This window comes from Nanorana parkeri, unplaced genomic scaffold (assembly GCF_000935625.1).
Source record: "Nanorana parkeri isolate BGI_ZX_2015 unplaced genomic scaffold, ASM93562v1 scaffold1940, whole genome shotgun sequence".
Lineage (NCBI taxonomy): Eukaryota > Metazoa > Chordata > Amphibia > Anura > Dicroglossidae > Nanorana > Nanorana parkeri.
Genome location: NW_017308208.1, coordinates 57,916 through 72,185, shown reverse-complemented (window position 1 = coordinate 72,185; position 14,270 = coordinate 57,916). Strand labels below are relative to the sequence as shown.

Genomic DNA, 14,270 nt, shown 5'->3' with positions numbered 1-14,270 from the left:
CAAAATATGAGACGAACACCCCTCACGGGTTCCCAGTCAGTAAATAAAGGACGAGGTTGTCAGTGATGAGGAAGATAGATTTTATACATCTGTCATTTCGCATATATTAGCTTTGTGCATTTTATCAGAAGCTGCTACTGCTGCGGTAGTTTAGTGCGCATGCGGTGTGACGTCACGCAGCAGCTGTTTCGGTGGCTCCCGCCCGCTAACAGGCTGCCACTGACTCGGGCCGCGCTGACTGGGGAGTGCGAAGTGCGCCCTGGCAGCTGCGGGGACGCGCACGTAGGAGAGGCTCCTGATTCGATGTACAGATGCGCTGACAGCAGCGGGGACGTGCACGCAGAGAGAAGTTCACTTGATGCCGCCATCCATAATACACCGTTGGAGATGGCAGAGGACGGGGAGCTATGCTGGTGTCTGAGGAGAGTCGGGGAAAAGCAGGAACGACTTATACTGCCTCAGGGGGAGGAGGTGAGTGTATAGGCTGTAGGATTCCCCCCTCAGGCCTGAGTAATCGAACTTGTAGGGCGTAGTGAGGAGTGCAGGGGGGTATAAGGGGAGGCAGGCGTACTTCACACAGTAGTAACTGCCTTCCTGTTAAGTGTGGGGTTATAATTGGGTACAGACTTTCCACCTTCACCTCAGGCTGCACTAATTGCTGCTGTAGGGGTACAGTGTTGGGTATACACCCCTAGGACAGCAGCAGTAGTTCATATATTGTGTGCTGAGGGGTACCCTGGGGTTCAGGCTCCCCTCAGGCATTAGTAGCTGCTCACACATATTGTGTTTGGGTTATAGCAGTTCTTCAGTTCAGGCAGTACTAATCGCTGCTGTCTAGTGCGGGGTGTACATCTTTCCATGAGGTGATTAGTACTGCCTGAGGTGGAAAATCTTTACACCATAAAGGAGCAACTACGACTGTCTGAGGGACCATGTGCTCATTATATCTCCCACCATATGGGAGCAGCTACTACTGTCTGAGGAACCCTGTACTCATTATATCTCCCACCATAAAGGGGCAACTACTACTGTGAGGGATCCTGTACCCATTATACCTCCCACTATACAGGAGCAACTACTACTGTCTGAGGGACATGCCTCCCACTATACAGGAGCAACTACTACTGTCTGAGGAACCCTGTGTCCATTATACCTCCCACTATACAGGAGCAACTACTGCCTGAGGGACCCGTTACCCATCATGCCTCCCACTATACAGGAGCAACTACTACTGTCTGAGGAACCCTGTATCCATCATGCCACCCACTATACAGGCAACTACTACTGTCTGAGGAACCCTGTATCCATTATACCTCCCACTATACAGGAGCAACTACTACTGTCTGAGGAACCCTGTATCCATCATGCCACCCACTATACAGGCAACTACTACTGTCTGAGGAACCCTGTATCCATTATACCTCCCACTATACAGGAGCAACTAGTACTGTCTGAGGATTGACTTGCTGCTAGTAAATGAGTTGTAGATGGTGATCAATCAGAAAACATTCATTCTTCAATTGGAGATCAACAGTGCCACCTCTCTTATGTGTCTCATAAGAGGTCCACTTTAATACAAAGCATGTGCTTTGCACACTTAGGGCTCCCCATGCCCCAGCATATACACACCTTTCCTTCTCTAACCTGCCACTACGTTCAGAGCAGGGAGCCGAAGGGAATACCTGGTACTTTTGGTTATGGAGGAGCACGTGACTCATTCCATGTGACAGCAATGAGCCAATCAGCACTGTCACACGAGGATTGCATTGACGTGTATAAGCTAAGCTACAACTATTTGCTTACACAAGGCTTTCCTTAGATACGGGGGAACAAAAGGATGGTAAGTATGAGCTGTATCTTCGGGGATTTCTGTAATATAAGACCTACCCCGAAAATAAGACCTAGTTCGGTGGTAGGTCTTATATTACAGAAATCCCGGAAGATAGCGCTAGGTCTTACTTTCGGGGTAGCTGCACATATAATAGAATTTTACATGACCGGCCGCAGCTCCCTCCCCCCACACGTACACCCACCTGTCTGCCTCGGCTGCCGCTGAAGACTACATTTCCCAGCAGGCACAGCATAGCCAGTGGGGTCAAAGTGGACGGCATCAGATCGGAGAGCGGACAGCTGCAGCCAGGTAAATATAAGACATCCCCCGAAAATGAGACCTAGTGTCTTTTATCCATTTAAAAAAATATATAAAAGACAGTGTCTTATACTCGCCCTACTGGGGAGATTTCCCTTCACTTCCTGTCCCAGAGAAACAACAGGAAGTCTCTCCAAAGGAAATATCCTCTCTAACAAGTGTCCCCATTGGAGTATTCCTTCATTTTCTGTCCTGTGACAACCTGACATTTTGGATTTCCTCTCACTCTCGGTGTCACCCGCCATATCGGGACAGGCGAGGCCCAAGCAGAGCGAGCCAGCAGACACCCTGATGGTGGAAGGAAGTGTTCTCTTTCCAATGACAACCAATCAGACTCCAGATGATCTTTCCCTCGATACGTGACCCTGTATAAAACCCTTTTCCCGTATACACCCAGTATATAGTATCTCCTCTCCACCCATTACCAGCTCCGCTCCTCGGCCGGCTCTCTCCCAGGATCACAATTCAAACCAACTGCGTCACTTCCGGTTCCCGCACCGCTTACGTCACCTCACGAGTGTAGCTCTTCGCACTAGCAGAGGCTTCTGTCCCCGTTAAAGGGGGCAGCCATATTGCCGAGGCCGATCCAGAGGTGTGAACAGTCAATCAGGTGAATCCATGGATCTGATTGGCAGCAGAAGGGGGGGGGGGGTGTCCGTTGAGCGCATCAAAATATGAGACGAACACCCCTCACGGGTTCCCAGTCAGTAAATAAAGGACGAGGTTGTCAGTGATGAGGAAGATAGATTTTATACATCTGTCATTTCGCATATATTAGCTTTGTGCATTTTATCAGAAGCTGCTACTGCTGCGGTAGTTTAGTGCGCATGCGGTGTGACGTCACGCAGCAGCTGTTTCGGTGGCTCCCGCCCGCTAACAGGCTGCCACTGACTCGGGCCGCGCTGACTGGGGAGTGCGAAGTGCGCCCTGGCAGCTGCGGGGACGCGCACGTAGGAGAGGCTCCTGATTCGATGTACAGATGCGCTGACAGCAGCGGGGACGTGCACGCAGAGAGAAGTTCACTTGATGCCGCCATCCATAATACACCGTTGGAGATGGCAGAGGACGGGGAGCTATGCTGGTGTCTGAGGAGAGTCGGGGAAAAGCAGGAACGACTTATACTGCCTCAGGGGGAGGAGGTGAGTGTATAGGCTGTAGGATTCCCCCCTCAGGCCTGAGTAATCGAACTTGTAGGGCGTAGTGAGGAGTGCAGGGGGGTATAAGGGGAGGCAGGCGTACTTCACACAGTAGTAACTGCCTTCCTGTTAAGTGTGGGGTTATAATTGGGTACAGACTTTCCACCTTCACCTCAGGCTGCACTAATTGCTGCTGTAGGGGTACAGTGTTGGGTATACACCCCTAGGACAGCAGCAGTAGTTCATATATTGTGTGCTGAGGGGTACCCTGGGGTTCAGGCTCCCCTCAGGCATTAGTAGCTGCTCACACATATTGTGTTTGGGTTATAGCAGTTCTTCAGTTCAGGCAGTACTAATCGCTGCTGTCTAGTGCGGGGTGTACATCTTTCCATGAGGTGATTAGTACTGCCTGAGGTGGAAAATCTTTACACCATAAAGGAGCAACTACGACTGTCTGAGGGACCATGTGCTCATTATATCTCCCACCATATGGGAGCAGCTACTACTGTCTGAGGAACCCTGTACTCATTATATCTCCCACCATAAAGGGGCAACTACTACTGTGAGGGATCCTGTACCCATTATACCTCCCACTATACAGGAGCAACTACTACTGTCTGAGGGACATGCCTCCCACTATACAGGAGCAACTACTACTGTCTGAGGAACCCTGTGTCCATTATACCTCCCACTATACAGGAGCAACTACTGCCTGAGGGACCCGTTACCCATTATACCTCCCACTATACAGGAGCAACTACTACTGTCTGAGGAACCCTGTATCCATCATGCCACCCACTATACAGGCAACTACTACTGTCTGAGGAACCCTGTATCCATTATACCTCCCACTATACAGGAGCAACTAGTACTGTCTGAGGATTGACTTGCTGCTAGTAAATGAGTTGTAGATGGTGATCAATCAGAAAACATTCATTCTTCAATTGGAGATCAACAGTGCCACCTCTCTTATGTGTCTCATAAGAGGTCCACTTTAATACAAAGCATGTGCTTTGCACACTTAGGGCTCCCCATGCCCCAGCATATACACACCTTTCCTTCTCTAACCTGCCACTACGTTCAGAGCAGGGAGCCGAAGGGAATACCTGGTACTTTTGGTTATGGAGGAGCACGTGACTCATTCCATGTGACAGCAATGAGCCAATCAGCACTGTCACACGAGGATTGCATTGACGTGTATAAGCTAAGCTACAACTATTTGCTTACACAAGGCTTTCCTTAGATACGGGGGAACAAAAGGATGGTAAGTATGAGCTGCTGGGGAAGGCGAGATTAAAGTGATCCTGTGTGGAACAGATTCACTTTAAGAGAACCTGTCGCTTTGCCTATAACCCTCACCACCACCATCTACCCTATGTGAACCTGTACAGTGCTTTGCCACTGTTCCACATTGTGTTGCAGCTGCTGCCAAACACGTTGTGCTTCCCTATATTGATGAGCCTGTGACCTTCTCCCATGGTGCAATGCTCGGGTCTAGTGGTCAGTCACCATGATACTACGTCCTCTCTGAGCTGGTCGGTTTTTGGTGTTACAGCAGCAATGTAAAAGTTTATCTTTTATCATTCGTATGTATTCAATATGTGTTACTTATTACTCTTATTGTTGTCTGTCCAACAGGTGACTATAGGAAGAGGGATCGGTGTCACGTACCAGCTATCTTCTACGTCATGTCCCTTAATGATTTCCCGCACACACTGCATCTTCCGGCAGAACACAGAGGGCCAGTGGACGGCCACCGATAACAATGTAAGCCCCGCAATGTTTACATGTTAAAAAGCCTATTCTACTTCCTGGTGCTTGCACATTTGCTTCTGTGAGTGTCTTGGCTTCTTCCTCCACATCCATAGATCAGTGCTATTGCAGTGAGCAGACCCTAGTTTGTAAAGTGAACACGCTTTGCTCCTTTAAATCCACCACTAATATCAAATGTATTTGGAGTACAGCACCTATTATGTTCAGATGAGTAGCTTCAAATTCAGAAAGTCAGGTGACTATATCAGACTATAAAGACCTACTTTACTATAGCTACATACACCCACCATGTGTGCAGTTCAACACCCTCTTCTTCACAAGATCAGGAGAATGGTACCCGCCTATTTTCTGGGTGACAGAAGCTTGGGAGAAAAAATGGCAATTGCGGTTGTGCCTCCTCGTTCACCTCTTGTACCTATCTTGCTGATTGGTTACTAAATGGACAGAGCACCACGTAATGAAGGCAGCCTTGTGCTCTTCCCCCTTCTCTAATCACGTTCACGGACAAAGCACCATGCAACGAAGAGAGCTTTGTGCTCTTCCCCTTCTCTAACTATGTTCACGGGCAGAGCACCATGCAACGAAGAGAGCTTTGTGCTCTTCCCCTTCTCTAACTAAGTTTACGGACAGAGCACCATGTAATGAAGAGGGGAAGATAGGCTCCAGGGACTGGTCTAAGAGCAAGCTGGCACCAAGAATCGGGTAAGTATAACTTTTTTTATTTCCCTCCCTAGACACAAACGGGCAATCTAAGCCTTGCAGTGCTGGGGTAGTCCCGCTGCAAGGGCTTATAAAAGTTTTACCCGGAGTCCTTCTTTAAAAAGGAACTCCAGGAAGGATCTCTTTTGGAAACTTACATTGTTCCACCTTTGCTCAGTGTATCCATATCTGATTTCTGGAGGGCCGCTGGGGATGCTGAAAACCACTGTAATAATCTGCACTACATACAGTGATAGCCGTGATCTTCCAGGTGCGGCTCCAGGCGGTCACTTGGAACCACAGCTATTCAGAGAACGCCTTTTATCTTTTCAGTGAATACGAGGCATTCTCTAATTAGACGAGGAGGTGAGGCTGATGTCCCCAGTGGCCCTTCGGAGATCAGATATGGATATTTACATTGAGCCAAGCTGGACCTTAAAGTGACACTAATCTAAAAATCTTAATGTATTCAAGTCCCTTAACTCTGAACACCAATGTATGTTATTTGTGTATCACTCGGCTGTAGTTCCTCAAATCATCTCTGAATTGGTGCTGGTCCATTCCTTCTGGAGGGGGCTGCTTTTGTTCCCCATGGTCCCTGTGTGTGTTGTAAAGTAGTCACCGCTCCAAGCTCGCTCCCGGGATGGATTACAAGCTCATGTTTAGTTTACTAATTTGTATTATCCCTCCAGAAGGACAGTGTCAGCACCAATTCAGAGATGATTGGAGGATCTACGAGTGATACACAAATAACCTACATTGTTGTTCATAGTTCAGGTACTTGAATGTACTTTTAAAATGTAACTACTGAGTTTAGTGTCACTTTTTAGGCTGGGTTCACACCTGGGTGTTCCAAATACGAGTTTTTTCAGTACGTTATTTGCACGTTTGAAAACACGTTTTTTTAATCAATTGTACAAATCGCGCTGAAATACGCCCAGGTGGGAACCATGCCCATAGGGATTCATGGAATTTCACTTCCTGAGCGTTTTTCAGCACTGAAAAACGCCCAGGTGTGAACCCAGCCTTAAAGACCAAGGGTGGGGCTTTGCACCAGGAAGTGGTGAAGTTTAAGCTCAACTTGGCCAAAAGTAGAAGCCACTTCAACAGTCTGAACATGGCACCTATGAAAGGAACACAGAGATCAGTCTTAACATATAACCAAATGCCAGCCCTTGCCTTCCTCTTCCACATTCCTGTTGGTTGCCTATCATAGTGATATAGTGACCAAGAGAAATGTGTGGAAGGGAATTGGCAGTAAGCTCTGGCACCACCTGGAAGTCTTGGAGCTTTCCTGTCGGAATGGCATTGCCTGTCTCTTTAGGAAGAGTTCAGACTTGCTATTCGATGTTGCCAGTTTGTTGTAGCAAAAGAAAGCCCACCTTATAATATTGCCTTAGATGTTTTGCAGTCTGGTTTTTGCGTACTTGTGTCAAAAAACTGTAGAAAGTGCAAAATAAAAACTGCTTTTCTATGACTTTGTTTAGTGATTCTGTTTCCTTTTGACCAACTTGCAGAGCTTGAACGGAGTATGGGTTAACAAAGAGAGACTAGAGCCACACAAACCGTACACGCTGTCCAAAGGCTCCTCTGTGCAGTTCGGAGTACCTCTTCCAAATACAGACAAACCTGAGTTTGAATATGAAGTAGTTCAGGAGAACCCGGAGCAAATCCAACCATTTCTGACCCGTCCTCTGTCCGGCAGGAGCAAATCTCTACGGAACAAACGTAAACTGAACTGTGACGATTCTGAGGCCTCCGGAACGGAAGTCGGTACCTCTGGCGTGTCCAGAGCCAAACTCCAGCGTAGAGAAGAACAGCCCAATAAATTGCCAAAGCCCGACCTGTCCAAACAGCCGACAATACCTGTAGAACAGCCAGAACCGGATTTTGACATGGCAGCTACACAACAGCAGTGGGCCAACACTTTGCAGCTGTCTAGAATGAAAGAGTCAATAGCAGAGCTCCGCATTCTAAATGCTCAGGTCCAGGAGAAACACACGGACATGCAAAAGATAAAAGATCCTGAGAAGAGCCAGTCAGAGGATTGTCTGCTTAAATGTCGGCAGGAGCTCAATGATCTCCAGAAACAACTGTTCGCCAAGAGAAAAGAGCATCTGCAGAGGGTCCGTGAGCTGCAGAAGATGCAACAGGAGCAGCAGAGCAAAGTAAGAACATATATGTTTTGAAGGGACCCTAAACGAGTCCCCATCAAGTCACCACCCAGGTGCAGGTGTGTCCCCTGTGTGAGACTCAATGTCACTTCCACACCTGAGTCAGGATTTGGGAGGCTTTCCCTTAGCACTGCTGTGTTGTATATTGCAAAAGAAGCTGGGCTGCTTTTCACACCATGAAGTCCGTGTTCCTGTGCGTTCGGCCTCTGGATTGCATGCCGGCCTCCTCCCTGCGGGAGGGAGTGTGCCGGTGAATTGAAGTCAATGGCAGGGATTACCATCCTCCCTGCTCCGATCCTCCAACGCTGACTGGCGGAACGGACGGGGGAGGGGGCGGGTACAGCTGGCTCTGTCTCTAGATAGGCAGAGCCAGCTGTCAATCACGCAGCTGGGTGGATCCTGACAGTAATGTCGGGATTCGTCCCGGCTGCGGCAGTCTCAGTATAGCGTGAGCTGTAGCTCGCGATATACTGAGCTTTGGGTCACGGGAGGACGCTAGTTTGTGTCCTCCCGTGACCCGTGGGAGAACTATGGGGAAAAAACACTATCGGTTTTTCGGTATCGAGTACGAGTACCGATATTTTTTTTTTTTTGTTCGCTACTCGCGGATACTGAGTACTGGTGCTGCGTTCCCCGATTAGCAGGAAGTCGGCCAGCGGCTCATGACCTGTCACCTGGCTTCCTGATTGCCTGTAAAGCTGGTGTTCTAGCGAAAAACACGGGCTTCAGAGGCTGCCTGGCTTCCCAACCAATCAGGAAACTGGGACGCCGATTCATGAGGTGCCTTCCGGCTTCCTAAATTCCTAAAGCCAAGCTGCCTACCATTTAAGTAAAGCTGGCTTCCTAGCCAATCAGGAAGCCGGATGGCACGTCATGACCCGCCTCCTGGCTTCACTTGTTCCTAGGTAGCCTGGCTTCCTGACCAATCAGGAAGCTGGGAGGCGGGGCATCACCTGCCGCCCCAGGGTTCCTGATTGGTTAGGAAGCCAGGCTCCTTAGCAACACGTGAAGCCGGCTTCCTAGCCAATCAGAATGTTGGGAGGCAGGTCATATCCCCCCGCCTGGCTTCCTGATTGGAAAGGAAGCTGCCTTCATGCTCCCTCGGCACTGCTGGTCGGAGGAAATCTCCCTCTGACCAGAAGTTCCCTATCGGAGCATTTGGGTGAGTACGAGTACTTGCCCAAATACTCGGTATTGGCACTGATACTAGTATTGGTGCATCCCTATTCATAATTGTTAGGTAGGTATTGGTTAACACTTACACAAGAGCTCCACCTGCTTTGTTTTATTTGGTTAGCACAAAATATTTCATTTTATTTTCTCTTTATTGGACATAGCACAGTATTGGTTGTTGTATCGGAGAAGTCTCTTGTTTTGTAGAGCTCATCGGCCGAGTCCAAGGCTGCAGAAGAACCCCATCTGAAGGAGCAGCTCCGCCAACTCCTGCAAGAGGTAAACTCGTGTATGTCCATCATCTACCAGCTTAGTAAGAACGCGTTCACACCATTTATGTTGCAGTAAATCACGTTTGTGTGCTGTGGTTTTTTTTTTTTAAATGACACCTGAACACGCTTCCCCCCCATACACCTGCAATGTAATGTACTGTCTGCATTGCCCTGCAGAAATAAAATGCACCATGCACTGAATTTTCATGTGTTGGTATGTTAGAGCTCATTCATTATGAATAGGCTGCCTAACACAATGTGCCTTAACGTGTGAAAGCATATTGTGAATCCGTCCTGAAACATTATGCATGCATTAGCTACACTGTAGCAGGGCTGCTGATAGGTGGGGTACAGGAGATCACAGAAAGTGGGTTGGATGATAATGGGCGTCATTTAACCCGCCACTGGATTGCAGAATGGTGTGTCTAAGGGGGACAGACTTGTAGATATGCTGATTATTTTATTGTTACTGTTGCAGGGCAGTTATTTTTTTTAACTGTAAACTGGAGTTAGACTTTAATGTGTTAAAGGAGAACTATGAGGTGAGTGATTTCCACTCATCCTCCTAGTTAGAGCCGACAAAGAAGCTGTCGCAGGTCGGCTCTATCGATTGGGAAGTGAGCAGAAACATGCAGCCGATCCGCTCACTTCCTAATAGTCTCCCTGCAGTGAACGGTGGCTGTCAGTCACGACTCCCTGCTGGGAATCCCCCCTTCCCCTCTCCGATCCTCCAGCACTGAGTGGAGGAACGGACTGGGAGGGGGCGGGTACAGCTGGCTCTGCCTCTGGATAGGCAGAGCCAGCTGTCACTCGCGCAGCTGGGTGGATCTCGACAGTAATGTCGGGATCTGTTCCGGCTGCGGCGCTCACAGTATATCGTGGACAATAGCTCACAATATACTGAGCTTTGGGTCACTGGAGGACGCTAGTATATGACCCTAAAGAGAACTATGGGAAAAAAACTTACCCCATAGCTCTCTTTTTTTTTAATGATTGTTTTCCCAATTTTGATGCTTCACCTAAAAGTATTATGTTACTTCCCTTCCTTGGAACCATGGCAACAGCATTACATTTGTGTGAACAAGAATTCTCATCTCTTATATCTTATGCTTTTAGGAAAATCTGTACTGAGAGAATCTGTAGGCTGCCCTTGCAGATCTGGTCTTCTGGAAATGCTGGCTTCCTGGCTGTCATGCTGGTGCTTTGGCTTTAATACATTCTGAGTAAGTGACTTGGCCGATTTTGTGCAGAATAGGAGTCCTGACTTTTATCAGCTGCATACTTGTTCCAAGTCAGAGACCAAGCCACTAGCATTTTCAGAAGCAGATCAGCAATGGAGGACCCCTTTATGGGGTTTGTTTAAAGGAGAACTATGGGGGTCAGGGCTTTTCCTCATAGTTCTCCTAAGGGTTACAGGAGAACACAAACTAGCGTTCTCCCGTGACCCAAAGCTCAGTATACTGATACTAATACTGTCGAGATCCACCCAGCTGCGTGAGTGACAGCTGGCTCGGCCTATCTAGAGGCAGAGCCAGCTGTGCCCTCCCCCGTCCGTTCCACCAGTCAGCGCTGTAGGATCGGAGGGGGGGAATCCCTGCAGGGAGCCGTGAGTGACAGTCACGGCTCTCTGCAGGGATAGATCGAGAAGTGAGCGTGCGACAGTATGTGTTCGCTCACTTCACGATCTACTGAGCCGACCTGTGACAGTTTCATTGTCACAGTTCGGCTCAGATTATGAGACTGAGTGAAAATCACTCGCCTCATAATTCTCCTTTTAAGATTAAGTAACTTGCATTTCCTTTGGTGTTCTTAGATTTCCTATCCATTGTCTAGCCTTTTGTAAGATACTTGCAGAGGGTGATGCATATCCGGAGGGTGCAGGGGCTACATATTACCATACAGGGTTTGGTCTTGTGATTATAGTACGGGCAAACCCCTCCAACTTAGCCCTCGTGTACAAGGATTGAAGCCAGAATTTTGGACATCCCAGTAACCCCAACCGCCTGCTGCTGTTCTCTTTTCCAGCATTCCCTGCTCATGGACGAGCTGAATCGCCATCACTGGGATTTTGAAAAGATTATTCAGGACAAGAACAGAGAACTCCAGGAGACAAAGGTTTGTGTGTGATGTACACAGACTTGTATTTCCTATAAACTACCCCTGTTGTCTCATGTGGCACACCAGGGACGGCCATATCCACTGTGTTATATATGATGTTGCAGGCACCTTCCATACCTTTTGATCACAGCCGAATGTTGGGCCATTCTGAGATTCAGGCACAAACCTGACACTTAATTCGTAAGCTCCATTCCCCACACATTCCTGAAGGACCATGTTGGACATTCATGCTGGCACAGAAGTCATACATAGTCCCACTTGTTCCTGGCCAGTGACTCGGGGACCAATAGAGCGTTAACGGTAGGTATGCACCGATACTGATACTAGTATCGGTGCCGATACCGAGTATTTGGAGCGAGTACTCGTACTCCCCCAAATGCTCCAATACCTTGCCTGATACCGGAACTTCTGTTCAGAGGAATATTTCCTCTGTCCGGCAGTGCCGCAGGGCAACATGGAGCCAGCTTCCCGTGCGATCAGGAAGGCGAGTAATGATCCAGCTCCCGGCTTCCTGATTGCCCGGTAGGCCGGATCCATGCTGATTGGCCAGAAAGCTGGCTTCCCAGCCAATCTGGGAGGTGGGTCATTACTCGCCGCCCGGCTTCCTGATTGCCCGGTAGGCCGGATCCATGCTGATTGGCCAGAAAGCTGGCTTCCCAGCCAATCTGGGAGGTGGGTCATTACTCGCCGCCCGGCTTCCTGATTGGCCGTGAAGCCGGTTCCCCATTATTGGTGCGTACCGAAATACAGGTCTCAGCGCATTCCTAGTTAACAGCCAAACATATAGCAATTTCCAAAGAGATCTGAAGTGGCAACCCTTGCAATTGTTTCTTTTAAAGCTGAGCTCCATTCTTCCCTTCAGTCATGCACGGTTGTACAGGTTCCTCTCCTGGACTAAAATTGCTTACTGTCATTTTACTTACTCTCGAGCCCCCAGCCCTGATTTACAAGCAGTGGGCTGGCTCTTGGGAAGAGTAATGCAAATAACAAAATGCCCTGCTGGGTGTATGTCCGTCTGGAGGAGTGTGTGTTTTTCCAGTTGTCTTCCAGGCCAGCCCATGAGAGTGTGTAACTCCTCCTCCAAACAGGAAACACGTCACCATACCAACTTAAAAGGCCCCCTGATACTATCCCTTTTCAGTTATTGTGTTTCCTACGTCAGGAGGAGATCGTTACCATTTGGAGCTCTCATGGAGTGTGATGAAGGTGGACTAGGGCCCCGGTACCTCTCCTAAGGCTCCTATGCGAAGGGGTTAGTCCCGGCTCCACTTTCCTCTTGGTGCTCGGAGAAAGCCAGGACTGGAGGTAGCGTGTCTCCCTTGGCGTGCTCGCAGGAAGCTGGCCATCGGCTAGACGGGTGACGTCATTTCCGGCGGAAATGCGCAACTTCCGGAGGCATTACTGGCTGATTGGCTAACACTCGCATATGATGCTGGATCTACAGGATTGAAAGAACTCGAACCCAATGAATGAAAGGAGCGGCCCAGAGGTGGTCAGGCTGGGGAGTAAGGAACTAGATGATGCGGAACGTCCTCCATCCAGGAAATGAGCCAGGGGCTCTATCTGACTCTGTCCAGCTTGGAATGCACTTTGTGAGAAGTTCACATTGCGCAGTGACATCAGAGGAAGCCATTTCAGTCCAGGAGAGGAGCCGGTACAACTGTGCAAGGCCGGATTTCAGCTTTATGACAACCATAAAAGACACTCTGTTCTCTATATTACGTCTAATGATATCACTCCTTTTATTAATTTGGATTTTAGAGCACCACGAAGGGCCTGCAGGTTGTTTGGTCCGTCCCCTTGCCATGCCTGCCATCACCTTGTAATGCCAGTTTGTTAGCAACAAGTTCCCTTTCAGTGTGGTGTTCATGAATCTTAAAGTGAGAGAAGAACAGAAAGAAATCGAACAATGCTGTACAATGACACTGGGAGGGGTCCAGCTTTGAATGTATTGGGGGGTTCTCTGCAAGCAGAGGAATCTGAGATCAGTATTGGTTGGGTAACCGCTGTCATGGCTGCCTCTTACAGAAAGAAAAGGAGAAGATGGAGGCTCAGAAGGAGGAAGTTCTTAACCATATGAACGACGTCCTGGACAACGAGCTGCAGTGCATCATCTGTTCTGAGAATTTCATAGAGGTGAGTCTGTTTGTGAGGTATTGATGCCACATGGCCGAAGGTTCACCAGACCATCACATCTATATGAGCTTGGTGAACATCCTATTCCAAAACTAACAGCGTTGCAATTCATCCTAAAGGTGTTCAGTAGGGTTGAGGACAGAGTTCAAGCTCAAGAGCAGGACACGGAGTTCAAGCTCCTTCCTTTGTGTACAGGGTCAGTCATTTCGGAACAGAAAACTACCTTCCCTAAAATGCAGTTATCCTCTAAGTAGACTAATTAATGGATACTGTAATTGATGGACTCATCACTTGGGCAAGGGGGGGCAGAGTGGGTGGTGTCTGGAGAGTGGGTGAATGGTGGAGTCTGGATGCTACAGGTTACTGAACATTTTACATCCTCAGTAGTCATGTATCTTTCTTGTTACTTCAGGCTGTCACCCTAAACTGTGCGCACAGCTTCTGCTTCTTCTGCATCCAGTCCTGGCGGAAGAGGAAGGACGAGTGCCCCATCTGTCGACAGGATATAACATCCCAGACTCGATCCCTCGTCCTGGACAACTGCATCAACCGCATGGTGGATAAACTGAGCCAGGAGATGAAAGATCGCAGGCTAGCTCTGATCTTGGAGCGTAAAGGTGAGAGGTGGGTGACCACTGCA

At 48.6% G+C, this 14,270-nt stretch overlaps 2 protein-coding genes across 4 annotated transcripts in view; one reads left to right on the top strand and one right to left on the bottom strand.

The window, feature by feature from the left end:
• MAD2L1BP (MAD2L1 binding protein) overlaps positions 1–368 on the bottom strand; it is a 3,310-nt gene extending 2,942 nt beyond the window's left edge. Inside the window, exon 1 of the mRNA XM_018572109.1 lies at positions 225–368. Coding sequence (XP_018427611.1) covers positions 225–368 — 144 coding nt within the window. The remainder of the gene's footprint in view (positions 1–224) is intronic.
• Positions 369–386: 18 nt separating this feature from the next.
• RNF8 (ring finger protein 8) overlaps positions 387–14,270 on the top strand; it is a 16,425-nt gene continuing 2,541 nt past the window's right edge. The window contains exons 1-7 of one of the 3 annotated variants that reach the window (XM_018572115.1): positions 387–471; positions 4,924–5,052; positions 7,275–7,925; positions 9,312–9,383; positions 11,402–11,491; positions 13,523–13,630; positions 14,043–14,247. In XM_018572115.1, the coding sequence (XP_018427617.1) occupies positions 388–471; positions 4,924–5,052; positions 7,275–7,925; positions 9,312–9,383; positions 11,402–11,491; positions 13,523–13,630; positions 14,043–14,247 (1,339 nt within the window). In that variant the 5' untranslated portion in view covers position 387. Of the gene's footprint in view, positions 472–3,203; positions 3,289–4,923; positions 5,053–7,274; positions 7,926–9,311; positions 9,384–11,401; positions 11,492–13,522; positions 13,631–14,042; positions 14,255–14,270 lie in introns of those variants that run through there. The other 2 variants (XM_018572114.1, XM_018572116.1) reach the window with 2 other exon arrangements.